Source organism: Lithobates pipiens, unplaced genomic scaffold (assembly GCF_037356315.1).
Source record: "Lithobates pipiens isolate NorthernLeopardFrog02 unplaced genomic scaffold, aLitPip1_a1.2 Scaffold_18, whole genome shotgun sequence".
NCBI classification, from domain to species: Eukaryota; Metazoa; Chordata; class Amphibia; order Anura; family Ranidae; genus Lithobates; species Lithobates pipiens.
In genome coordinates this window covers 3415430-3443332 of record NW_027507758.1, presented here as the reverse complement: position 1 = coordinate 3443332, position 27903 = coordinate 3415430, and the positions used below count along the sequence as shown (strand labels likewise).

The following is a 27903-nucleotide window of genomic DNA, read 5'->3' as shown; positions in this document are numbered from 1 at the left end:
GAACAGATCCCTTCATGTAGTTGCTGAATCCCCGCTTCTCCTCCTCTCCCTCCTGCAGATATTCAGCAGTTGCAGGAAGGAAATGGAGGGCAATCGGTTCCTCTACATGCCGCTCCTGCCTCCTTCCTATCCCTGTCCTACATCCCCGGGCCCCCGTGTGCTCCTGTTGTCGTGTGCTGTTCATTTTAAGTTCATTTGCAATGACCCCGGAGAAAAGGGACTATAGATCCAATTTCTAGCAGTGAAATCACACACACAATTAAAATAAAAAAATGAAAATTAGTTTAAAGCGGATTTAAAAGGTACAAGTTTTTTGTTTGTTTTTTACCTTAAAGAGGAGCTCCACCCTAAAGTGGACCTTCCGCTCATTGGAACCCTCCCCCCCTCCGGCGCCACAATTGGCACCTTTCAGAGGGGAGGGGGGTGCAGGTACCAGTACAGTACAGGTATCTGCACCCACTTCCGGCGTAGATTCTGCAGAATATACGCCCCTTTCCGCAGAATCTAGGCCCCTTTCCGAAAGTCCCCCGCTGCCTGCTGGGAAACACACGGATCCCAGAGACAGCGGGGACCATCCTTATTGCGCAGCGCGACTCGCGCATGCGCAGTAGGGAACCGGGAAATGAAGCCCAAAGGCTCCACTTCCTGATTCCCATACCCAAGATGGCGGCGGCAGCACCCGAGAGACGATCGAGAGATCGGCTTCGGGTGCCGACATCGCGGGCGCGCTGGGCGGGTAAGTGTCACTATTTTAAAAGTCAGCAGCTGCAGTACTTGTAGCTGCTGGCTTTTAAAAAAAAAAAAAACGACGGACTCCCGGCGGACTCCCGCTATGACAGGAGCAGCTGGCTCAAGTTTTAAATATGTTACACTTACCCAAAAATAATCAATTAAATTGTGTGTATAATTACAAAGACGAAAAATTGAAAAATTGTGAAAAAAAATTATGATTGATTCATTGGTGCTGCAACTTCAAAATAATCTAAATACTCAATTTAACTTATATGGAAACAAAAATAAAGCACGCAACCATAAATAAATAAATTAACACAGTGATCAGAAATGGTTAAAAAAACAGTGCAAATAGTCCACATAAATTTTGGTCTATGTGTATTCAGTGCCAAGCATGGATATCTGTCATATTCAGTGCTGCATATTCTTACTTCAGAGAAAGAAAGATTTAAATGGCCTCTTACCAGACGGGATGGATCATGGATCCCAAGTTATAGAGATCTAACACGCTTGTTATCAAAAGTAGCTGCCTGCGGCGTTCTCCTCTGTGGGCTCAGCTGCAAAGAATTCCTTCCCCAGTAATGATAGCTAAACCACAATCTTCAGGAACAATATCCAAAGGTGTCCAGCTCCACCGATAAATTGGTTCAATGCTCTCCAGCAAATATAGCAGGTGTGAAATTCAAAAAAGGGGGGGGGGGAACTGCAGTAGAGGGAAGTGCAGTAGAAACTAAAGTTTTATTTTCCAATATCATTGCACATTAAATTAGCATAGAATAATTAAATGAACACAACCGCAGACCTGGAACGTGGTGACGTCACATATAACTGCTCCACCCAATGTGTTTCCCTGTAAGAAGCATCGACTGAGAACAGAGGCGATCATGGGATGTCACTCACCACGTATTTCGTACTGAACTAGGCAGGCGGGACAACGGAAGTGACACATTAACTACTTGCTGACCAGCCATGGCAGTTTTACTGCGGCAGAATGGCACGTCGCTTCGCCTTTTGGCCACTAGTGGGGGAGCGTGCGTGCAGCAAGTGCCCCGGGGCCAACGCGAGCGATGACCGCCGGGCTCCTGCAATCGCTTGTGACAGAGCGAGAACCAGGATCTGCGTGTGTATCCAGTTTTCTATGAGTATTCACTTTGATACGGAATCCCCTGTTTGAAAGTATCATACCAAGACACTCGTGATCATTGATTTACAGGTGGTTCCTGGGTGTTGTTTGCCTGGTAATTCGCTCTGACCTCATTGCGCTACCTTGCTTTTTCCCTTTGTTTGAAATTACTTTTTCGATCACTGATTGATTTTGTTTGGGCACAATGTCGCACAACCGCGCAATTGTCAGTTAAAGCGACACAGTGCCGAATTGCAAAAAATGACCTGGTCATTGAGCAGCCAAATCTTCTGGGGCTGAAGTGGTTAATACAAGACCACCCCCCCCGTCTCACTAAGAAAACCAAATTGTTGCAATTCACAGCACAAATTTGGATACTAAAAATATAAATCCTCTTCTATTAAAACAATATTTAACAAAATATTTAAAAAGGGGGAAGGAAGTCTTTGCAGCTGAGCTGACAGAGGAGAACGCCGGAGGTGACTACTTTGTTAACAATCGTGTTAGATCTCTATAACTTGGGGTCCACCCTGTCTGGTAAGAGGCCATATAAATTTTTATTTCTCTGACGTAAGAATATGCAGCGCTGAATATCACGGAGATCCAGGCTTGGCACTGAATACACATAGACTTTATTTATTCACCAAAATTTACTTCAGATGTGGACTTTTATCACTGTTTTTTTTTAACCATTTATGATCATTTTTGTTTCAATATAGTGGACATGGTTGTGCAACTTTAGAAATTTTTGAAAAACACAACCATGAACAAAAGCTTCTCCCCTCCATTCATAGCATTCTAAAGATCACCCATTATTGGTTATTCAACAACCTTCCATTACTGTTTAATATCCCATTCCAGGCTGGGAACGGCATTGGCTCCAACCCAGGAGACGTTCTGGATGTGCTCAGTCAGTACCGCGGATTATCCTGGAGGTAAGCAGAACACAATCCAGACATTACACGGGATATACTCTGTATATGAATGACCTGTATGTACTATAGGTCAGCCTTGAGGTTTCTTCAGGCAAAATGCCTAAAAATGTATGAAATTTGTTCATAGGAGCCAGCAGGTTGCCCTTTAGTTACACAAATCCACAGGTTTTCATTATATGCACCATTACAACTAGACACTGCCATCCTAACAACCAATGATGTCATCAGTTGATAAGGCGGATGTCTGTTGCCTCCACAGCATCCTTGTTTTACCCTTCTCCACCCCTCTCCCTGAGCACTGGGTTGACATTAGCTTGACTGATGGAGAAAAACCAAGGGAGAAGAGAAACATTGGAATACTAGTCAGTACTAGGGTGCAAAAGTGCATTTTCCTTGGAAGACTAAATCACCTCTGTGACAGACCTAGCCGGGACACAGGCTTTTTAAGATGACTGAATGCGAGCCTCTTGCCGACTGATTATGGGCCCTGGATTTTAAGGGGCACAGGGTGAATGAGAACCCCACTATGATCTGTGCTAGTCAGATTCAATGCTGTATATATGTATATATAATGTGTGTTGTCTCATGCTGTTGGGACACAAACTGTTAGATGCTAATGTCATCAACTCCAGCCACCTGTTTGTTATGTAAATGAGTCTAGTCTGGCTTGTAGGAGTATTCACACATTGTTGTTTGTGCTGATTAACCCTGTGTTTATGTTTATGGTAATGTTTATTGAATTGTTAGTGAGCTAGGAGCCGAAAAGTCTTATCCCTCAGTCAACTAGTCTGAGTGTTGATTTAGATAATTAGCTCATGCTAATTAGGTTAGGTTTTAGTCTTCTACTGTATTATAAATACTTGGCATTTTGGTTCTAATAAATCAGTCCATGTTGAGCAGCTAAGCAAGTGTCATCTTGCTTTGTGCTTGTGAGCGGTTGGAATATCTGCTATCTACTGTATATTCAGACTGGGAGGAAGTGGTATATGACGGAAGCACTCAATCGGAGTGTGGGATCGGTTCTGTCACAACCTCTAACGTTGGGTGTCCTACGTGTAGATGTTGCTACGTTGTGTAAAGCTATTAGAACTGCTAAACATTTTAGAATGGGGTGTCTCGAGACATAATTTTAACCGCTTAAGGACCGCCCCACATACATATGCTGGGGCAGGGGCAAAAAAAAAAGATTATAAGCATTATAAAGACCCAAAAACATTTTTTTTTTTGTTTTTTTTTTTGTTTGTTTTTTTATTGGAGTTGGCTTAACAGTACTAATAAAGATATTCATGATTGTACATATTTCAGTATTGGAGGAGATGGGACACTGGATCACGTCACAACGCTTCCGAGTAAGTATTAAAAAAAACACATAATATTGTTTCAGTACTTACCCTTATTTTTCTTTCTGGTGCCTATTAATGGCATGTGGATAGACACCAGGACGTAGATAAAAAAAAACAGGACACCTTCGTAAAGGCCAACCCCACCCAGCATTCCTATGTCAGTTTTCCTGGTTGTTGGCAGGCTGAAGCAAATGTTCTGCAATACTGACACCCCACCTCAAAGCCTTTACAAAGCCAAATGACAGCATTACATTCCAACCACAGGTTCTCAGGAACACCTTCATTATGGGCTTGTTGGAGGAGACAGTGACACAAACAGCTCTGTGGAAATCCTAATAATAAATTCAGAAAGAGTTCTGGTCACAGTCCTGTGCACTTCAAGCTGAGCATATGATGGAACTACTTATGGCCAAAAAGGTTCCTCAACACTTGACCATATATCAGTTTGTTGGAGATCCCATTCCAAAAACAAGGCCATTAATCTGAAGCCAATGGCCATTCATCTAAGGTTGCTCCCTCCCCCTACAGCAAATTGGCCCCCCTTTCTGGCAATAACACCTACTCTTCCGAGAAGACTTTTTTTTTCACATACCTGTCTGGACGCCAAAGTTCCCGAGAGGGCTTCCCTTATGGCTGAGTGCAGGGCAACCCTGAAGGTGGTGGCAGGGAGTGGTATGCCCAGAGAAGCAGGGGTTGTCTGCTGTGACACGCTGAGTGATGAGATGTCTGCTGGGTGGTGGTTGGACAAGCAGGATGCACTGCTGGGCAGGAGTCCCTCAGATGTACCAGATGAGACTTGGCAGAAGGGAGAGCCAGAAGCAGGGTCAGCAGCCAGGCCAGTAGTCATACACAAAATATCAGCCAGGGATAAAGCAACAAGCAGGGTCAGGATTAAGCCAGGGTTATACACAGGTAATCAGACAGCAGCGGAGTCCAAAGAGCAAGCCAAAGGTCATGCACGGATCAGCAGGTAGAAGCAGAGTCAAAGGAGCAAGCCAGGGGTCAAAGCCAAGAGTGGAGACAAGACAGGTCAAAGGCAAGTCGGGTCAGCAACAGGAAATCCAATAATATCAGAAACTCAGGAACACACGGGGGAGCTGAAGATCATCCAGCAACTAGTGGATCACGCTCCTGGCTTTAAATAGGCAGCTGGGCACCAGAATCTGTCACAAATTGTGTGCGCAATTGCACATGAATCTTTGTGGCCGTTTGCGCCCTTGTGCATGCACATTTGCATTGGCGACCGCCTATATGCCAATCTGCAATTCCCTTGGGCATTAGCAGATGTGCCAGTTCTTCGGCGAAGCATTCTCTGACAACTTTCCACAAGATATCAGAGAGTGTCTGTGGGAATCTGTGCCCATTAGTGAGGTCAGATGCCGATTTGGATGAGAAAACCATGAGAAGACCAGGCTCACCATTGGCATTCCAATTCACCCCAAAGGTGATCAGTAAGGATGAGGTCAGGGCTCCATGCAGGACACTCGAGTTCCTCCACACCAAACTAGTCACACCATGTCTTTATGGAGCTGGCTCCTCTGTGCTGGGAAGGATTCCCACAAACTTTTGGAGTGTATCTGGTGGGATTTTTGCCTATTCCGCCAAAAGGGCATTGGGGAGTTCTGGTATTGATGTTCAACCCAAAGGTGCTCAGTAGGATTGAGGTCAGGGATCTTGAATTCCTCCACTCTTCTAGAAAGACTTTCCACAGGATTTTGGAAGGTGTCTGTATACATTTGTGAGGTAAGATATGCCGCTTACACACGTAGCGGACTATCCGGCGGACTTAGTCCAGCGGACTTCCCGCCGGACTGTCCGCCGGACTTTCCGAACGGGCTACTTGCCCACACACGGCACTTTTTCAGCGGACTAATACAGCGTACTAAGTCCGCCGGACTATCCGCCGTACTTTTGAAATGAGCGGACACACGCGGAGGAAAGTCCTCTCATTTTGAGTGCGTCTCCAGGTAGGCGGGGCCCGCGAAGGAGACGTCGCTGGCCCCGCCACCTGGTATGGACTTATAGGGGAACCCCAACGCCGAAAAAATCGGCGTGGGGGTCCCCCCAGGTCCACATCAGACCCTTGTCCAAGCATGCTACCCGGCTAGCCAGGAAAGGGGGGGACGAGGGAGTGCCCCCCCCCTCCTGAGCCGTACCAGGCCGCGTGCCCTCAACATGCGGGGTGCCTTGTCCAAGCACCAAGCACCTTGTCCCCATGTTGATGAGGACAAGGGCCTCTTCCCAACAACCCTGGCCGTTGGTTGTCGGGGTCTGCGGGCGGGGGGCTTATCGGAATCGGGGAGCCCCCTTTAATAAGGGGGCCCCCGGATACCGGCCCCCCACCCTATGTGAATGAGTATGGGGTACAATGTACCCCTACCCATTCACCTGTGGAAAAAAAGTAAAAATAAAACACAACACACAAGGGTTAAAATAGTTTATTGCACAGCTCCGGGGGTCTTCCGTCTTCGGGGGTCTTCTCGCCGGACTCCTGTGCTATCTTCTGCTAGCGGAGGAGCCCGGCTTTCTTCGCCGCCGCCGCCCTCTTCTTCCAACTTCGGGGGTCTTGTCCCCCTCTTCGGTTCTTCTTGCCGGGCCACCGCGCCTTCTTCTAGCTCTTTTACAGGCGGTGGCCCGGTCTTCTGTCGCCGCCGCCTTCTGTTCTTCTCTTCTTCTCTTCAGATGTTGCCTCATCGCTCTCTCTGCTCACAATGACGGGGACAAGGCGTGCGGCGACTTATATAGGGACATCACCGGATGATGTCCCCGCCTATTATGATGTCACAGTCCCAGCATCCTCTGGGTTGTCGGCAAGAGGCCCTTGTCCTCATCAACATGGGGACAAGGTGCTTTGGGGTGGGGGGGCCGCGCGGCCCCCCCTTCCCCAAGGAAACCCCCCATGTTGAGGGCACGCAGCCTGGTACGGCTCAGGAGGGGGGGGGGCGCTCGCTCGTCCCCCCCCTTTCCTGGCCGGCCGGGTAGCGTGCTCGGACAAGGGTCTGATGTGCACCTGGGGGGACCCCCACGCCGTTTTTTTTGGCGTTGGGGTTCCCCTTTAAGTCCATACCAGGTGACGGAGCCAGCGACGCCTCCTTCGCTGGCCCCGTCTACCTGGAGACGCGCTCAAAATGAGTGGACTTTTCTCCGCGCGGGAAAAATCCACTCATTTCAAAAGTACGGCGGACTGGCATACCAACGGCCGGATTGTCCGCCGAAATGTGAGTCCGGCGGGAAGATTGGAGTGCAAAAATACTTTCTAAGTCCGCCGTACTTTCGGGTAAAAAAATTCCCCCGGAGGCTACACACGGGGGGAATTGTCTGGCGGACTTGAGTTTGCCGGACTTTTCCACCCGATTGTTTGATCGTGTGTACGCGGCAGTACTCATGTTGGATGAGAAGACCTGGCTCAGGACGCTGTTCAGTATAGTTGAGGTCAGGGCTCTGTGCAGGACACTCAAGTTCCTCCACACCAAACTGGTCAAACCATGTTTTGTCTGAAGCTAGTTTTGTACACGGGGGGGGGCACAGTCATGGTGGAACAGAAAAGGGTCTTCACCCAACTGTTTCCACAAGGCGGGAAGAGCACAACTGCCCACAATGTTTTTTTTTTTTATTTGTTCTATATTCATAATTTGGCAAATGTTACATTTGTATTTGTTACATTCCCTTTTACATTGCACATTATGGAATTTATTATTGATTCCCCATTAAAGTAACCCCACCCCATCCCCGATGACTGATGTAACTTCCCATAGACAAGGAACCTAAGTGGATGGAGAAAAATACTTTATAAGGGAAACGTAAAAGGGTTCTTACTGATTGAATTCTATTATTGTCATACTACTATGTACAGCGCACTTCTGTCAGAGCCTCCCCAATAATGGCAGGGATGGTCCGCCATTCTGGAAATCTCCATTACAGAATGTTCTTATTTTTTACAGATATTCTTCTTGAGTTCAATCCATTTGTCACGGGATACTCTACAGATACCGGCAAGAACACGGATCCCCTTTCTTTCCTCAATGAAGCTGTTCCTGGGGCCAAATCCTTGTAAGACTTTATTTAAAAAAAAAAAAACTGATGTAAAGGAAAGGTTCATTCTTCTCAGCTTTTTAGTTGGACCCTTGGAAGAGAAGAGTTTTATGTGAATTGTCTTAGAAATTCAGGAAAGATAACTTTTCCTGTTGAAGTAAATTGGACTTTATTAGGCCTTCTTCTGGACCAGCTGAGGGTTTGGGGTTCTGAAGATGCAGGATGAGAAATATCTAGTGGGACCTCAAATAAAATACATAAACACAAGTGCAAAACACAGCGTCCTTCCAAATTGCAGTGCTGTGATAAAGCAATATTGACAAAAACTGACAATATTCAAATATTCAATTAATATATAACACCCAGTGTCCACTTCGTGAAAAGATGTGAAAATGATTCAAGCGCCCCTTAATAAATTCTCATATTCCAGATATGTGTGTGGGGGTCATAACCCGTTGCAAGGCGGTCTTGACTTTATGGGCTTACCAGTTACCTTGTCTTGGCCTGCTCCTCTACTTCTAGGGGTTCCCAGGGTTGATACCCAACGACTTGAACACTGACACAGATGAAGTCATCTTTAAAAAGTTTTATTTTGCAGTAAGAACTCTCAAATAACACAGTTTCTTAGGGAACAGAGGGCACGGGGTGAAGAACTCAGGTACCTTGAACTGCAGGTCTAGCAAAGTCTCTATCTCCATCCAGAGAGTAGCCACTCGCAGCTGGGTACTTCAAGGCTGAACAGACCTCTAGCCAGAGATCATGGCAGTCAGCACATTGACTCAAAACTTGAACAATCAACTGAGGGTGAATAGGAACCTTTTCCTCCGTACCTGGAACGTTTCCCGTCTCCTCACTGGTGCTGGAAAAGTGTGAATTTGTCAATGTCCTTCTCAACTCAGTAAGCAGGCACTTCTCAGGATGTCACTTGCCGGCCCTCCTCCGAAGAGTCCTCCCCCGGTCACTTCCACGAGCTGCGGTGTCCCTCCAAGCCGAGAGCACACCCGGACACCCGGACACTCTGAATCCTCCCTCAGTTACAGCTCCTCAGACCAGCCAGTTCCGTGACTTGGGAATGGACGGATCCCTACCCCAGACCAGGCAGGTCCATCAGATGCCACTGATAGGAAGATGTTGCGGGGTGCCGAACACCCCGTGACTGGGACCCCTCACGGGGCTACCCCGGTCCTGGAACCAGAACAGACCACACGGGTCTCACGAACAACTCCAGAACCCCGAACACGTGACCCACACTCCTTTAAGTACCCCCTCCCAGACTCCTTAGCGGGTCCGGCACTCCCACTGATTGGCTCCGAGAAGGCCGATACCGAAACATCCAACCAGACCTGGTTCTGGCCTGTCATGTGCCCCTCACCGCTCACATGACCAGGCAGAACTTCCAAACACAGCCTGGCCAGACTGGTGTTAAGGCCAACCTACACAATTACCCCTCAGAACCTTTATTGTTCTGAGGCAAAAACTAAATTTACACGCGTGTGACATTTGATCCCAAATGTCATCTGCTACATATGCATTTCCAAATCTTCAAAATCCACACCGGTGATCAAAGTGCTTCACCACTCCCAACGGACAGGAACTCACCCCAAAAATATACCTCACTTTTTACAGATAGGCATATAGAGCATCCAGAAAATATTCACAGAGCTTCACTTTTCCCACATTTTGTTATGTTACAGTCTTATTCCAAAATGAATTAAAGTCATTAATTTCTTCAAAATTCTACAAACAATCCCCCATAATGACAACGTGAGAGAAGTTTGTTTGAAATCTTTGCAAATTTATTAAAAATAAAAAATGAAAAATAAAGCCCATGTACATAAGTATCACAGGCTCCTCCCATGTACATAAGTATCACAGGCTCCTCCCATGTACATAAGTATCACAGGCTCCTCCCACGTACATAAGTATCACAGGCTCCTCCCATGTACACAAGTATCAGAGGCTCCTCCCATGTACATAAGTATCACAGGCTCCTCCCATGTACACAAGTATCAGAGGCTCCTCCCATGTACATAAGTATCAGAGGCTCCTCCCATGTACATAAGTATCAGAGGCTCCTCCCATGTACATAAGTATCACAGGCTCCTCCCACGTACATAAGTATCACAGGCTCCTCCCATGTACACAAGTATCAGAGGCTCCTCCCATGTACATAAGTATCACAGGCTCCTCCCATGTACACAAGTATCAGAGGCTCCTCCCATGTACATAAGTATCAGAGGCTCCTCCCATGTACATAAGTATCAGAGGCTCCTCCCATGTACATAAGTATCACAGGCTCCTCTCATGTACATAAGTATCACAGGCTCCTCCCACATACATAAGTATCACAGGCTCCTCCCATGTACACAAGTATCAAAGGCTCCTCCCATGTACACAAGTATCACAGGCTCTTCCCATGTACATAAGTATCACAGGCTCCTCCCATGTACATAAGTATCACAGGCTCCTCCCATGTACATAAGTATCACAGACCCCTCCCATGTACATAAGTATCACAGGCTCCTCCCATGTACATAAGTATCACAGGCAGGCTCCTCCCATGTAGATAAGCATCACAGGCTCCTCCCATGTACATAAGTATCACAGGCTCCTCTCATGTACATAAGTATCACGGCCTTTGCTCAATACTTTGGTGAAGCTCCTTTGGCACCAATTAGAGCCTCAAGTCTTGGTGAGTATGATGTATGATGAGTATGATGTATGATGAGTATGATGTATGATGAGTATGATGTATGATGAGTATGATGTATGATAAGTATGATGTATGATGAGTATGATGAGTATGATGTATGATGAGTATGATGTATGATGAGTATGATGTATGATGAGTATGATGTATGATGAGTATGATGTATGATGAGTATGATGTATGATGAGTATGATGCTACAAGCTTGGCACTCCTATTTTTGGGCAGTTTCTCCCATTCTTCTTTGTAGGACCTCTCCAGCTACATGAAGTTGGATGGGGAGGGTCGGTGCACAGCCATTTTCAGATCTCTCCAGAGATGTTCAGTTGGGTTCAAGTTTGGGCTCTGACTGGGCCACTCACAGAGTTGTCCCATAGCCACTCCTTTATTATCTTGGCTGTGTGCTTAGGGTCATTGTCCTGTTGGAAGATGAACCTTCGCCCCAGTCTGAGGTCCAGAGCGCTTTGGAGCAGGTTTCCATCAAGGACGTCTCTGTACATTGCTGTGTTCATCTTTCCCCTGATCCTGACTAGTCTCCCAGTTCCTGTCACTGAAAAACATCCCCACAGCATGATGCTGCCACCACCATGCTTCACAGTAGGGATGGTATTGGCCAGGTGATGAGCGGTGCCTGGTTACCTCCAGACATGACGCTTCCCATTCAGGCCAAAGAGTTCAATCTTTGTTCCATCAGAGCAGAGAATTTTGTTTCTTATGATCTGAGAGTCCTTCAGGTGCATTTTGGTAAACTCCAGGCGGCTGTCATGTGCCTTTTACTGAGGAGTGGCTTCCGTCTGCACACTCTACATACAGGCCTGATTGGTGGAGAGCTGCGGAGATGGTTGTTCTTCTGGAAGGTTCTCCTCTCTCCACATAGAAATGCTGGAGCTCTGCCAGAGTGACCATCAGGGTTCTTGGTCACCTCCCTTAATAATGCCCTCCTCCCCCGAAAAGTGGGGGGCAGAGCTGCGAGGGGGGCTGTGGTGTAAAGTGGGGGGTAGAGCTGCGAGGGGGGGCTGAGGTGTAAAGTGGGAGGCAAAGTTGCAGGGACACTGTGGTGTGAAGTTGGGGGAAGATCTATGGGGGGGGGGGCTGGGGTTTGAAGGTCAGAGTAGCTGCACAAACATGCAACTCAGACCTCTGCCTGAAAGAAATGTTAGCGATCAGACTTCTGTGAATTTTAATTCAATACCCCTGCTATAGAGGAAAGATGCCTGTACTTACCTATTCTCAGTGTGCTTTGGTCCAGTCATGTGATCAGCTCCCAATGCCGGCTTCAGGGGAGCGGTGGGACAGTGGACAATGGATGCCCCATAGTAAGCCTATGTGTGACGTCATCGCCCAGGCATTGCAGAACTGTTGCTGCTCTCTCCTTTCCCAGGAAATCCGGTTGCTGGGGAGATCACATGACCAGACCGGAGAGCCCCGATAATAGGTAAGTATAGACATCTTTCTTATACAGGATAGTTAAAGAGGAAGTAAACCCTGATGGGTTTACTTCCTCTTGTCTCCCTGCAAAGGTAAAGCATAATGGACTACTGTGCATCGCATCGCATCACATCGCATCGCATCGCATAGTAGTCCATTATGTGTCACTTACCTGACACAGGAGCCAGCGAAGTCACCGCTTTCCCATGTAGTTCCGAGCGTCCATCTTCTTGGTGGGTCTCGCTGCTCCGGCGCTGTGATTCGCTGGAGCAATGATGACGTCACTCCCGTGCGTGCGCACGGGAGCCGACACACGCGGCATATCTCCGCGATCTGTGGCTTACCCAGTGCGCCTGCGCGCCTCTGTCTACAGCGCATGCGCCGTAGACAGTGGTGGCTGTCTTCAGGTAAATATCTCCTAAACTGTGTAGGTTTAGGAGATATTTCTTGGACCTACAGGTAAGCCTTAATCTAGGCTCACCTGTAGGCCCTTGTACACACGGTCGGACATTCTGCCAACCAAATCCGTTGGATTTTGTCCGACGGATTTTGTCCGACGGATTGTGTCCGAAACTGTTGCATACACACGGTCGGACGAAGTTGTCGGAAAATCCGATCGTTCAGAACGTGATGACGTAATTTCGTTATGACGGGACTACGTTCAGGCTAGTAGCCAATAGCTTTGATGTAGGAATTTGATCTGAGCATGCGTGGCACTTTGTCCGATCGGAATTCTCTACACATGATCGGAGTATGTCCGATCGGACCAGTTTGTCGGAAAATATTTCCAACAAGTTGGAAAATTGGGTCCGACGGATATTCCGACGGAAACAGTCCGATGGAGACCACACACAGTCGGATTATCCGACAAAACGCTCCGATCGGACACATTCCGTCAGAATCTCCGACCGTGTGTACAAGGGCTAAGTCAAAGTTGGTTGTAAGGGTTTACAACCACTTTAAAATCGGAGTTAGAAGGGGTGTGGGAGCAGATTTAGGATAGGTTTAGCCCAGATTTCCACTGTAAGGAAAAGGGACATTCTTTGGAGGACAGTGAGGTCACAGTTTGGATGGAGAAGACACAAGATGTGTGAACTGGGTCTTCTATGTTCAACTGGAACAACCATCATTGAACATCGAGGGCCTTCAGCATCATCCATCCACATATAGTTCAATTTTAACATCTCAACATCTCCAGTTTTAGTAACAATTTACACCTTTTGGCCATGTAACTCGAAGAGCTAACACCTATGCAGCCTTCTCGACACCAACAATGGTGTTGTCCACCTAGGACAGGACGGCACCACAACTTTCACACCTCCTATCCTGTTCTTGGACAATCAACATCTACACATTCCATGGTGAAGACTGCAGGGAAAGGTCGTGTACTATACGGGGGTATATATTACTACTTGAAAACAATTTGAAATGCTTGCGATGGCGGGATACAAGTGTGGGCTTTAGTTTTAGGCGGGGTTCTTCCTTCAGAATGGAACACAAATATGTATTTTTCTTCACTGCAAAGGTGAATTTAGTAAAATGTAGAACGTTCCTATTATCTCACTGCCGTTCTATTCTATTTTCCAGTGACATGCTCACACAAGCCAGAGCTCTGATAGACCAGATGAACAGTGACAAGGTAACCCATTGACCGCTGTAGGCCATTTTTATTTATATTTTTAAGAGTGTATCTAAAACCAAAACTTTTTTTTAAACTTTGGAATAGTGTAGGCAGGGGTCAAGTCCTGGGGAAAAAAGTGTGGTAACTCCCACCCAAGATCCACTCCCCCACCAAAAAAAAAAGAAAAAAAGTAGGACATCGGGGCACATCAAGGCACGGGGCACATCAAGGCACGGGGCACATCGGGGCATGGGACACATCAGGCCACATGGCACATCAGGGCACGGGGCACATTATGGCACATCAGGGCACATTATGGGGAACATCAGGGCACAGGGCACATCAGGGCATGGGGCACATAGCACATCAGGGCATGGGGCACATTATGGCACATTATGGGGCACATCAGGGCACATTATGTGGCACATAGCACATCAGGGCACATTATGGGGCACATAGCACATCAGGGCACATAGCACATAAGGGCAGGGGGCACATCAGGGCATGGGACACATCAGGCCACATGGCACATCAGGGTATGGGGGAAACGTTGGCACATCAGGGCACATTATGGCACATCATGGCACATTATGGGGCACATAGCACATCAGGGCACATAGCACATAAGGGCACGGGGCACATCAGGCCACATGGCACATCAGGGCACATTATGGGGCACAGTGGGGCACATAAGACATCAGGACAGGGGGCACATTACGGCATGGGGCACATAATGGGGAACAGTGGGGCACATAGGACATCAGGGTAGGGGGCACATTATGGCATGGGGCACATAATGGGGCACAGTGGGGCACATAGGACATCAGGGCAGGGGGCACATTACGGCATGGGGCACATAGGACATCAGGGCAGGGGGCACATTAAAGCATGGGGCACATCAGGGCACATAATGGGGCACAGTGGGGCACATAAAACATCAGGGCAGGGGGCACATTACGGCATGGGGCACAGTGGGGCACATAGGACATCAGGGGGCACATTTGGGCATGGGGCACATTGTCATCTTACTAGCCAGTATGCAGAGTAGCGCAGGAAGCGTTTGGCTGTAGTAAGCTCTCCCTCACTTCACACATCGCTGTTCGCTCCCCGGCGGCCCCTCCTCTCTTCTTGTTATCCCCATTGGCTAGTGACATCATCTGGGATAGACCATAGACGAGAAGAGAGGGGGGGCCGCCGGGGAGCGAACAGCGATGTGTGAAGTGAGGGAGAGCTTACTACAGCCAAACGCTTCCTGCGCTACTCTGCATACATCTCATTCGGGCGGCTCGATTCCTGCAAAGGGAACGGCGTTCCTGCTGTGAAAATAGTGCAGGGACGGCGTTCCCGCAGGACTCGAGCCCTGAGCGTAGGGAAGGGTCAACAGCCACCCGTTTGCTCTTAAGCTCTTGGAGTCCCTTTGGGAAGACTTCTTCTCCCCCTCCAAAGAAAGAGAAATCTTTTTATGGATGGTTGTCACATTCAACAAGTGTCCCCAGTGGGGACATTTTTTCATATTTTTCATGACTGTTGGGTATTGGTAAGGGGGGGGGGGGTGGTTTTTAAATTTGATGACCTTGGGGGGCTGAGGAACCCTATACGTCTGACCCCTACTGTGTTTGAGCTTCTACCTGCTGGCCCGTATGTCATTGCTGTGTGCTGTAGCAATGCCCATTGGGTGGAATCAAAGCCTGTGAAATGAGTGACCATTCTTCGGCCAGGATAATTCTTCAGAAGATTGAAGGCACAGGCAGGGCCACCTTAGAAATCATGGGGCCCTGTACAACCTACCTGACACGGACATGGCCCTCTTGAACATCCAGAGGACAGTAATGAAACAGTACGTCAAGCGTGTTGTGGTGAATTGGTTATGTGGCAAAATTGTGCCAACAGTGAGAGGGGCTTTAAAATTAAGCCTATATACTGAGTGCAGGCGTATGTATCGTACAGAGCGCAGGTGTCAGGAGTATCTATTGTACAGAGTGCAAGTGTCAGGAGTATGTAACATACAGAGTGCCAGGAGTTTGTATTGTACAGAGCGCAGGTGTCAGAAGTATCTTTTGTACAGAGTGCACATGTCAGGAGTATGTAACATACAGAGTGCAGGTGCCAGGAGTATGTATTGTGCAGAGTGCAGGTGTCAGGAGTATGTATTGTACAGAGTGCAGGTGTCAGGAGTATGTAACATACAGAGTACGGGTGTCAGGAGTATGTATTGTACAGAGTGCAGGTGTCAGAAGTATATATTGTACAGAGTGCAGGTGTCAAGCGTATGTATTGTACAGAGAGCAGGTGTCAGGTGTATGTATCGTACAGAGTACAGGTGTCAGGAGTATGTATCGTACAGAGTGCAGGTGTCAGGAGTATGTATCGTACAGAGTGCAGGTGTCAGGAGTATGTATTGTATAGAGTGCAGAGGTCAGGAGTATCTATTGTGCAGATTGCGGAGGTCAGGAGTATCTATTGTGCAGAGTTCAGGTGTCAGGCGTTTCGTCATCATCGCTTAACTTCTGGTCTACTTGGAAGGCACACGGATGCCCGTCCGCTTCCTGCATGATTGGACAGTGTGGGTATACATGTTTTGAGTTTTTTTTTTACAGTGTTTGCATGTATAGCGAACGTTTTAAACAATAAATACGATGCATTTTTATGCTATGAGAGGTCCTTCTTCTCTCTCTTTTTAATCGATTGCTTGTTTTGCTACTGGAGCTATTGGATTACACTACTACGAGGACGGGGAAATACCTTCCCGTCCCTGGGTGACCACTAAGTGAGACTGGTCCTTTTTGTTATATAACAAAGGGGTCAACACCATCTGGTGAGTGCGGGTCTTCATCAGAGCTCAGGGTGGCATCGCGGCACCACAGGGCTCTGTTTTGGTGATTCAGGCACAGCACACCTTTGCACAATTTTTATGAATGGAATTTCACTTTGGATTCAACGATGGGGAATTCTTTGGCACTGAGCACTTGATCAATTAATTGAGATCAATCGCGATCCTATTTGTTTTCCATCACAGTTGCAGTAGAAGTGATTTATTTTGCGAGCGCTGCCTATCACATTTATTATAGTTTGTTCATTGGGGAAGGTATTATTTATTCTATTCTACAGGGAGGAATTTTTCTTTTTTTTTTTTTTTTTTGTTGTTTTTGTTTATGTGTCAGAGCGGCTTTAAAGCTGAACTCGGGGCAAATATAAAAGACATAAATTAGTGTGACCTGGTATCCTCCTCTCACAGTCCCCCGTACAGCAGAGCTGAAGTGTAAGAGGAAGAAGCAGCACAAAGAGCCAAACAGAAGCAGCTGATAGAAAGAGAGAGGAGAGTGACAGAGGGATTGCTTATCACTGTAATGTTTTTTTTTTGTTTTTTTTTGCTGTCCAGTCACAGGCTGGGGGCGGGTCCAGGACAACCTGGGCTCAAAGGAAGTGGATTAAATGATGTCAGCCTTTAGATTAAAGACATCAAAAATAGGAAAATATCCGGATTGAAGGGGAATATTTTGTTAAAAGTTTGTTTTCTTCTTATTGGACAAATGCAATTTCGTTTATTTCTGAATTCATTTTTTTTATGAATTTAGACAAATTCGTTAATTTGGAAATATCTGAATTAAGGAAAACCCAATTAACAAATTTTTCAGAATATTGAAAATTGGTAAATTCAAAAAAAATCATAAATTGGTAAATTAAAAAAAAAACGGAAATTTGGGGGAAAAAAACGGAAATTCGGAAATACGAAAAAATACGGAAATTAGAAAATTCGAAAATCTGAAATAGTAATAGCTAAGTTATTATTAGTTAGTTATTAACTATTAAATTATAGGTATTGGAATTTCCTTTCAAATTTGGTTGTTCGTGAACGTAACAAATACGAATTTATCTGAAATAACGAATGACGTATCTAAACGAATGGAAAAAAACAAATTAATAATAATTACAATAATAATAATGAAAACTTTTTATTATTATTATTTATTTATTGTTACATTCTGTTATTTTCTCCTTCTCACATTTCTGACATTTTTTTTCTTTTGTTTGTAGAGAATTCGTAATACTACAGACTGGAAGATCATCACCGTGTTCATTGGTGCCAATGACCTCTGTGCCGCTTGTACGGACAGTGTAAGTGTATATATATATATATATATTGGAGTGTAACCTTTCATTCCAGCTGCTTGTGACATCATTCGTTACATTGAGCTACATTGTACACAGCAATGCTTACAATGTAATTATAATCTGCAAAGACAATTATTTTTAGCAGGTGATCTTTCTTTTCAGAAGATACTTTGGGATCTATTTATAAAAAAAATACATTTGCTGTGCAATTGTCGCAGCATTCGCACAGCCAACAAGCACGTTCCCCGTACAGTCACAGTGATCACATGGGACAGACAGGGCCAATCACAGCTAATCACAACAAAAGACACTAAATTAATCAGTTTCATTCAGTAAAAATGGTTGCTTATACCAATCAAATTCACTGGTATAAGCGGGGGCGGTGCTATGTCTACAAAAAATCTGGGGATAGAGCCCATAGCAGCGTAGTAAAGAAAGTCATACGCTTGGGTGGGCATACACATGTATATACAGTAATATACGTGTGTGTGTGTGTGTGTGTGTGTATATATATATATCCTCAGAAAGCCCCCCCCCTTATATCAAGGTCCACAGAGAGCCCCCCACTTACATCACAGTCCCCGGAGAGCCTCCACCTTACATCGGGGTCCCCTGAGAGCCCCTTCTTACATCAGGGTCCCCAGAGAGCCTCCCCTCCCCTGCAGAGACTCGGGGCTTAAGCCCCAAAAGCCACCCTCTAGCGATGCCACTGGGTGTAAGCACTCATAATGTGTAAAAAACACGCCTAGCCCGACACTCTGCACAACATTAAGCCCGACACTCAGCCCGACGCTCCACCTGACACTCAGCCCGACACTCAGCCCGACACTCAGCCCGACGCTCCGCCCGACACTCAGCCCGACGCTCCGCCCGACACTCAGCCCGACGCTCCGCCCGACACTCAGCCCGACGCTCCACCTGACACTCAGCCCGACACTCAGCCCGACGCTCCACCTGACACTCAGCCCGACACTCAGCCCGACGCTCCGCACGACACTTAGCCCGACGCTCCGCCCGACACTCAGCCCGACGCTCCGCCCGACACTCAGCCCGACGCGCCGCCCGACACTTAGCCCGACACTTAGCCCGACACTTAGCCCGACGCTCCGCCCGACACTTAGCCCGACGCTCCGCCCGACACTTAGCCCGACGCTCCGCCCGACACTCAGTCCGACGCTCCGTCGGACACTTAGCCCGACGCTCCGCCTGACACTTAGCCCGACGCTCCGCCCGACACTGAGCCCGACGCTCTGCCCGACACTCAGTCCGACGCTCCGCCTGACACTTAGCCCGACGCTCTGCCCGACACTCAGTCCGACGCTCTGCCCGACACTCAGTCCGACGCTCCGCCGGACACTTAGCCCGACGCTCCGCCCGACACTTAGCCCGACGCTCCGCCCGACACTTAGCCCGACGCTCTGCCCGACACTCAGTCCGACACTCAGCCCGACACTCAGTCCGACGCTCTGCCCGACACTCAGTCCGACGCTCCGCCCGACACTTAGCCCGACGCTCCGCCCGACACTTAGCCCGACGCTCCGCCCGACACTTAGCCCGACGCTCCGCCCGACACTTAGCCCGACGCTCCGCCCGACACTCAGCCCGACGCTCTGCCCGACACTCAGTCCGACGCTCAGCCCGACACTTAGCCCGACGCTCCGCCCGACACTCAGCCCGACGCTCCGCCCGACACTCAGCCCGACGCTCCGCCCGACACTCAGCCCGACGCTCCGCCCGACACTCAGCCCGATGCTCCGCCCGACACTTAGCCCGACGCTCCGCCCGACACTTAGCCCGACGCTCCGCCCGACACTTAGCCCGACGCTCCGCCCGACACTTAGCCCGACGCTCTGCCCGACACTCAGTCCGACGCTCAGCCCGACACTCAGTCCGACGCTCTGCCCGACACTCAGTCCGACGCTCTGCCCGACACTCAGTCCGACGCTCTGCCCGACACTCAGTCCGACGCTCAGCCCGACACTCAGTCCGACGCTCAGCCTGACACTCAGTCCGACGCTCAGCCCGACACTCAGTCCGACGCTCAGCCCGACACTCAGTCCGACGCTCAGCCCGACACTCAGTCCAACGCTCCGCCCGACACTCAGCCCGACGCTCCGCTTGACACTCAGCCCGACGCTCAGCCCGGCGCTCAGCCCGATGCTCCGCCCGACACTCAGCCTGACGCTCAGTCCGACACTCTGCCCGACGCTCTGCCCGACGCTCTGCCCGACGCTCTGCCCGTAGCTCAGCCTGACGCTCCGCCCGACACTCAGCCCGACGCTCCGCCCGACACTTAGCCCGACGCTCCGCCCGACACTCAGCCCGACGCTCCGCCCGACACTCAGCCCGACGCTCCGCCCGACACTTAGCCCGACGCTCCGCCCGACACTTAGCCCGACGCTCCGCCCGACACTTAGCCCGACGCTCCGCCCGACACTTAGCCCGACGCTCTGCCCGACACTCAGTCCGACGCTCAGCCCGACACTCAGTCCGACGCTCTGCCCGACACTCAGTCCGACGCTCTGCCCGACACTCAGTCCGACGCTCTGCCCGACACTCAGTCCGACGCTCAGCCCGACACTCAGTCCGACGCTCAGCCTGACACTCAGTCCGACGCTCAGCCCGACACTCAGTCCGACGCTCAGCCCGACACTCAGTCCGACGCTCAGCCCGACACTCAGTCCAACGCTCCGCCCGACACTCAGCCCGACGCTCCGCTTGACACTCAGCCCGACGCTCAGCCCGGCGCTCAGCCCGATGCTCCGCCCCGACACTCAGCCTGACGCTCAGTCCGACACTCTGCCCGACGCTCTGCCCGACGCTCTGCCCGACGCTCTGCCCGTAGCTCAGCCTGACGCCCAGCCCGACGCTCCGCCTGACGCCCAGCCCGACACTCAGCCCGAAGCTGCTCTGATAGGGAGATAATACAAAATACATAATAAAAAAAAGCAATCCATGTATTAATATTAAGATACATGGGTGAAGATTCTGATTATTACACATGACCCCCCCACCCCCCCCTCCCCCCCCCCACACACACACAGAAAATCCTTTCCGTTAAACTGTATTGAATGTTGCTGTAAATACGATCACATTTACTTTTTAACTTTTTTTTTAGAATTTCTTCTCAGCTACAAATTACATCAGTCGCATCAGAGAGGCCTTGGACCTGCTGCATCAGGAGGTTGGTTCAACATTTCTGAGACTTTATTCATAGTGCCCAAAGATCACTTGTTTTTGCCCAAATTTGCACAGAACAAACATAAATGCAAATAGTATCTGATTGTGTTTATAGAGATCCATCAACAAATCATTTCATCACTGTAAACAAAATGAACGCCCAGCAATCCGTATACCGTGTGCTCTATCTATTGTGAATGAGACCTATTCATTCTCTCTTTCCCCCTCCCCGCTCTTTCATTTTCTTCTCTCTCCTCCCCCCTCCTCTCTCTCTCTCGTCTTCCTCTCTCCTCCTCTCTCTTCGTCTTCCTCTCTCCTCCCTCCTCTCTCTCTCTCTCTCTCTCTCTCTCTCGTCTTCCTCTCTCCTCCCCCTCCTCTCTCTCTCTCTCTCTCTCTCTTCCTCTCTCCTCCCCCTCCTCTCTCTCTCTCTCTCTCTCTCTCTCTCGTCTTCCTCTCTCCTCCCCCTCCTCTCTCTCTCTCTCTCTCTCTCTCTCTCTCGTCTTCCTCTCTCCCCCCCTCCTCTCTCTCTCTCTCTCTCTCTCTCTCTCTCGTCTTCCTCTCTCCTCCCCCTCCTCTCTCTCTCTCGTCTTCCTCTCTCCTCCCCCCTCCTCTCTCTCTCTCTCTCTCTCTCTCTCTCTCTCTCTTCGTCTTCCTCTCTCCTCCCCCCCCTCCTCTCTCTCTCTCTCTCTCTCTCTCTCGTCTTCCTCTCTCCTTCCCCCCCTCCTCTCTCTCTCTCTCTCTCTCGTCTTCCTCTCTCCTCCCCCTCCTCTCTCTCTCTCTCTCTCTCGTCTTCCTCTCCCCTCCCCCTCCTCTCTCTCTCTCTCCTCTCTCTCGTCTTCCTCTCTCCCCCCCCCTCCTCTCTCTCTCTCTCTCTCTCTCTCTCTCTCTCATCTTCCTCTCTCCTCCCCCTCCTCTCTCTCTCTCTCGTCTTCCTCTCTCCTCCCCCCTCCTCTCTCTCTCTCTCTTGTCTTCCTCTCTCCTCCCCCCCTCCTCTCTCTCTCTCTCTCTCTCTCTCTCGTCTTCCTCTCTCCTCCCCCCTCCTCTCTCTCTCTCTCTCTCGTCTTCCTCTCTCCTCCCCCCTCCTCTCTCTCTCTCTCTCTCTCTCTCTCTCTCTCTCTCTCGTCTTCCTCTCTCCCCCCCCCTCCTCTCTCTCTCTCTCTCTCTCTCTCTTGTCTTCCTCTCTCCTCCCCCCCTCCTCTCTCTCTCTCTCTCTCTCGTCTTCCTCTCTCCTCCCCCCCTCCTCTCTCTCTCTCTCTCTCTCGTCTTCCTCTCTCCTCCCCCTCCTCTCTCTCTCTCTCTCTCTCTCTCTCTCTCTCGTCTTCCTCTCTCCTCCCCCCCTCCTCTCTCTCTCTCTCTCTCTCTCGTCTTCCTCTCTCCTCCCCCCCTCCTCTCTCTCTCTCTCTCTCTCTTGTCTTCCTCTCTCCTCCCCCCCTCCTCTCTCTCTCTCGTCTTCCTCTCTCCTCCCCCCCTCCTCTCTCTCTCTTGTCTTCCTCTCTCCTCCCCCTCCTCTCTCTCTCTCTCTCTCTCTCTCTCTCTCTCTCTCTCTCTCGTCTTCCTCTCTCCTCCCCCTCCTCTCTCTCTCTCTCTCGTCTTCCTCTCTCCTCCCCCTCCTCTCTCTCTCTCTCTCTCTCTCGTCTTCCTCTCTCCTCCCCCCCTCTCTCTCTCTCTCTCTCTCTCTCTGTCTCCTCTCTCCTCCCCCCCCCTCTCTCTCTCTCTCTCTCTCTCTCTCTCTCTCGTCTTCCTCTCTCCTCCCCCCCTCCTCTCTCTCTCTCGTCTTCCTCTCTCCTCCCCCCTCCTCTCTCTCTCTCTCTCTCTCTCGTCTTCCTCTCTCCTCCCCCCCTCCTCTCTCTCTCTCTCTCTCTCTCTCTCTCTTGTCTTCCTCTCTCCTCCCCCCTTCCTCTTTCTCTCCCCCTTCTCTCCTCTCTTCCCCTCCTCCCTCTTTCATTCTCTCTCTCTTTCTCCTCCACCCTTCCTCTCTCTCTCCCCCCCTCTCTCTCCCTCCCTCCCCCATTCATTTTCTTCTCCCCCTTCCTCTGTTCCTCTGCCTCCCTCTCTCTCTCTCCCTCCCCCCTCTCTGTCTCTCCCCCCTCGCCTTCCTTCTCTCTCTCTCCCACTCCCCCCTCTCTCTCTCTCTCTCTCTCTCCTTTCTTCCCCTCCCATCTCTTTCATTATCTCTCTCCCCTCCCTCTCTCTCCTCCCACCTTCCCTTTTTATCCTCTCTTCTCCCTTTCTCCTCCCCCCTCCTCTCTCTCTTTTCATCTATCTCCTCCTCCCTTCCTCTGTCTCCCCCCCCCATTCTTCTCCTCTCTTCCAATCTCCTCTCTTTCATTCTCTTCTCTCCCCCACTCTCTCCTCTTCCCCTCCTTCTCTCTCTCTTTCTCTCCTCCCCCGCACTCTCTCTCTCTCTCTCTCTCTCTGACTTCTTTTTCCTCCCCTACTTTCTCTCCTCCCCCTCATATCTCCCTCTCTCTCCTCTCTTCTCCTTTCCATCCTCTACACCCCCTCATCTCTCTCTCTCTCTCCACTCTCTCCTATTGCTCTCTCTTGCCCCCTCCTTCTTTTCCTCTCCACTCCTCTCCTCTGTCTCCTATCTCTCTCTGTTGTCCCCCCTTCTTTTCATCTCCTCTCCTTTCTCTCTCTCTCTCTCTCTCTCTCACTCTTCCAGGTCCCCCGGGCATTTGTCAATCTGGTGGAGGTGATGGACATCTTCCCGCTGAGAGATGGTGTGTTGGACAATCGTGTGGAATGTCCCACTTTCCTTACAAAGTAAGCCGTATTCTAGCACGCTGCATATACTCATCTAGATTTGCCGCTCCTTTTGGCCATGAGGATCAAATAGAGGAAGTTACAAATGAGAACGTTCACAGAGCAGAACACTAACATGTAATAAGTTACATAAAAAATAAATCTTGACCGATGATGATAAAATACCATTTTCACATGGTTTAGTGCCAGTCACATGGCCAGTTTCTTAGTAAGATAGCTAGGCACTCGAAATTGGAGCAAAAAGTCCAAGGGACTGAGGAAGTCTGGAGGTCTCAGAGGAGTAAGAGAGCCCGGGGTGCCAGGGGATCCCCTACTGAGAAGCCAGAGAGTATGGAGGCACCCAGGTGCCTGAGGATTCTCTACTGAGAAGCCAGTGAGTATGGTGGCGCAAGGTGCCAGGAGATCCCCCTACTGAGAGGTCAGGGAGCATGGAGGCGCCCGGCTGCCTGGAGATCCCTTACTGAGAGGTCAGGGAGCATGGAGGCGCCCGGGTGCCAGGAGATCCCTTACTGAGAGGTCAGGGAGCATGGAGGCGCCCGGGTGCCAGGAGATCCCTTACTGAGATTTCAGGGAGCATGGAGGTGCCCGGGTGCCAGGAGATCCATTACTGAGAGGTCAGGGAGCATGGAGGAGCCTGGGTGTCTGGAGATCCCCTACTGAGGGGCCAGGGAGCATGGAGGCATTCGGGGGGCCAGGAGATTCCCTACTGAGAGGCCAGGGAGTATGAAGGCACTCGGTTGCCAGGAGATCCCCTACTGAGAGGCCAAAGAGCATGAAGGAGCCCAGGGGCCAGGAGATCCCTTACTGAGATTTCAGGGAGCATGGAGGTGCCCGGGTGCCAGGAGATCCATTACTGAGAGGTCAGGGAGCATGGAGGAGCCTGGGTGTCTGGAGATCCCCTACTGAGGGGCCAGGGAGCATGGAGGCATTCGGGGGGCCAGGAGATTCCCTACTGAGAGGCCAGGGAGTATGAAGGCACTCGGTTGCCAGGAGATCCCCTACTGAGAGGCCAAAGAGCATGAAGGAGCCCAGGTGCCAGGAGATCCCCTACTGAGAGGCCAAAGAGCATGAAGGAGCCCAGGTGCCAGGAAATCCCCCTACTGAGAGGCCAGGGAGCATGGAGGTGCCCGGGGTGCCAGGAAATCCCCTACTGAGAGGCCAGGGAGTATAGATGCGCTCGGTTGCCAGAGATCCCCTACTGAGGGGCCAGGGAGCATGGAGGAACCTGGGTGCCAGAGATCCCCTACTGAAAGGCCAGGGAGCATGGAGGAACCTGGGTGCCAGAGATCCCCTACTGAAAGGCCAGGGAGCATGGAGGAACCTGGGTGCCAGAGATCCCCTACTGAAAGGCCAGGGAGCATGGAGGAACCTTGGTGCCAGAGATCCCCTACTGAAAGGCCAGGGAGCATGGAGGAACCTGGGTGCCAGGAGATCCCCCTACTGCAAAACCAGGGAGCATGGAAGTGCCCTAGTCAGAAGCCAGGAAGCATGGAGTTGCCCAGGGTGCCAGGAGATCCCCTACTGAGAGGCCAGGGAGTGAGCTCAGGCAGCAGGGAAAAGCCAAGAGTCAGGAAAGCTGGCGATGTGGTCTGAGGGGCCAATAGATCATTATTGTTTGATGTTGGCATACAATCTATCTCTGTATATATGTTATTGTGTCATGATTGTGTAATTTCACCTGTACAGGCTGCTGTGCCCATGTGTTCTGAGCTACCCTATGGATTCCTACGAGACGCAGATAGTAAAGGACACCAACCTTGTTTATCAGGTGCAGTACTGCGTTTTATCCTTTCCCCCGATATTACACAGAACAGCAAAATTAACTGCAACTGGCTTATTGGTGGAATTTCTCATAATTTTTACATGAGCTCAACCCTACTGAGCACCTTCATAAGCCAAATATTCTCATCCACCATCAGAACCCGAACTCACAAATACGTATAAATTCCCACAGACACAGCGCAAAATCTTGTAGAAAGCCTTTCCAGAAAAGTGGAGGAATTCAAGAGCCCTGACCTCAAACCTACTGAACACCTTTGGTAGGAACTGGAATGTCTGACTGCAAACCAGGTCTTTTTTTTTGGTGCCCCATGAAGGGCCCCACACGAAAGCCAGGTCTATTTTTTGTGAAGGGAGGGGGGTGGTGTTGCGCTACCTCTAGTATATTTTTTGGTATATTACCACGGTATTGCCAAAATATTAGTTGTATATCCAGCAATAAACGATAAAGTGCATTTAAGTGCAATAATCAGTGAATAATCTTAAATTAATTAATTCAATAAATTAAATCGGTATGTTTAAAAACGCATAATAGTTTTAAAACAACGAGAGACACAATAAACAATCTCTAAACAACAAAAACAAAAAAAATTAATATAAAATTATAACTAATAGGTGACTGTATCACTTGTGCAATAAATATGAAGTATAGGTGAATGGTTCAAAAAGTGATAGATTGCAAGCAAATAAAGCAAAATTGACTCAAGATATATAAGTAACGTATATACAAATAATTCGACTAGCTACATAAATATAAAGTGCGATATTGAATTTTAGTCCTTGATCCAGTGTGCAAATATTGGTGCAAACGTGCTTCGCTGGAACACTATATATAGCTATCTTGGTATTATAGTGACACTGTGCCTTTAAGTGCAGAAACTAAATCAGATCTTCAGTGTCCTAGACACCAGTGGAAAAAATGGGTGATTACCTTACTGCTGTAAGGTATACAGCGTATAGCAGAGTAATCTTTAGGAGGAGGGAGAGTCCCTTCAGCTCGGTTCAATCCTGGACTTTCATTCACTTTTAAGTGGAGCCAGGGGGATGGGGGGGGAGAGAGGGGTGGTAGTAATCCTTTTCTTCCTCTCTTTCACTGGGTGCCTCGGATTATATCATTCTCGATATGCATTTAAAAGAGATAAAACAGGCCCACCATGGTGTAGTATTTTGAATGGAAAAGGTATTTTTATTTAAATATTTAAAAACACTCACATTTCTGTAGCATAAAAGAGCGTTGTATAAACGAGCGCCGAGCTCGTATCTCAATGCCTGAGCGTCTGTTTTGGTTTCTTCGTTAGCCTCGGGTCCTACGCGTTACGTCACGGCACGTGACTTCAACAGGGTGCCGTGACGTAACGCGTAGGACCCGAGGCTAACGAAGACACCAAAACAGACGCTCAGGCATTGAGATACGAGCTCGGCGCTCGTTTATACAACGCTCTTTTATGCTACAGAAATGTGAGTGTTTTTAAATATTTAAATAAAAATACCTTTTCCATTCAAAATACTACACCATGGTGGGCCTGTTTTATCTCTTTTAAATGCATATCGAGAATGATATAATCCGAGGCACCCAGTGAAAGAGAGGAAGAAAAGGATTACTACCACCCCTCTCTCCCCCCCCATCCCCCTGGCTCCACTTAAAAGTGAATGAAAGTCCAGGATTGAACCGAGCTGAAGGGACTCTCCCTCCTCCTAAAGATTACTCTGCGATACGCTGTATACCTTACAGCAGTAAGGTAATCACCCATTTTTTCCACGGGTGTCTAGGACACTGAAGATCTGATTTAGTTTCTGCACTTAAAGGCACAGTGTCACTATAATACCAAGATAGCTATATATAGTGTTCCAGCGAAGCACGTTTGCACCAATATTTGCACACTGGATCAAGGACTAAAATTCAATATCGCACTTTATATTTATGTAGCTAGTCGAATTATTTGTATATACGTTACTTATATATCTTGAGTCAATTTTGCTTTATATGTTACTTATATATCTTGAGTCAATTTTGCTTTATATGTTACTTATATATCTTGAGTCAATTTTGCTTTATTTGCTTGCAATCTATCACTTTTTGAACCATTCACCTATACTTCATATTTATTGCACAAGTGATACAGTCACCTATTAGTTATAATTT

The 27903-nt window shown here is 49.0% G+C and overlaps 1 protein-coding gene across 1 annotated transcript in view; it reads left to right on the top strand.

Moving 5' to 3' along the window:
* The window catches only part of LOC143986951 (phospholipase B1, membrane-associated-like), a 200230-nt gene that overhangs the window by 130382 nt on the left and 41945 nt on the right, over positions 1 to 27903 (top strand). The window contains exons 32-39 of the mRNA XM_077485364.1: positions 2717 to 2790; positions 4096 to 4139; positions 8075 to 8183; positions 13889 to 13940; positions 17958 to 18038; positions 21154 to 21219; positions 23881 to 23981; positions 25668 to 25749. Coding sequence (XP_077341490.1) covers positions 2717 to 2790; positions 4096 to 4139; positions 8075 to 8183; positions 13889 to 13940; positions 17958 to 18038; positions 21154 to 21219; positions 23881 to 23981; positions 25668 to 25749 — 609 coding nt within the window. The remainder of the gene's footprint in view (positions 1 to 2716; positions 2791 to 4095; positions 4140 to 8074; positions 8184 to 13888; positions 13941 to 17957; positions 18039 to 21153; positions 21220 to 23880; positions 23982 to 25667; positions 25750 to 27903) is intronic.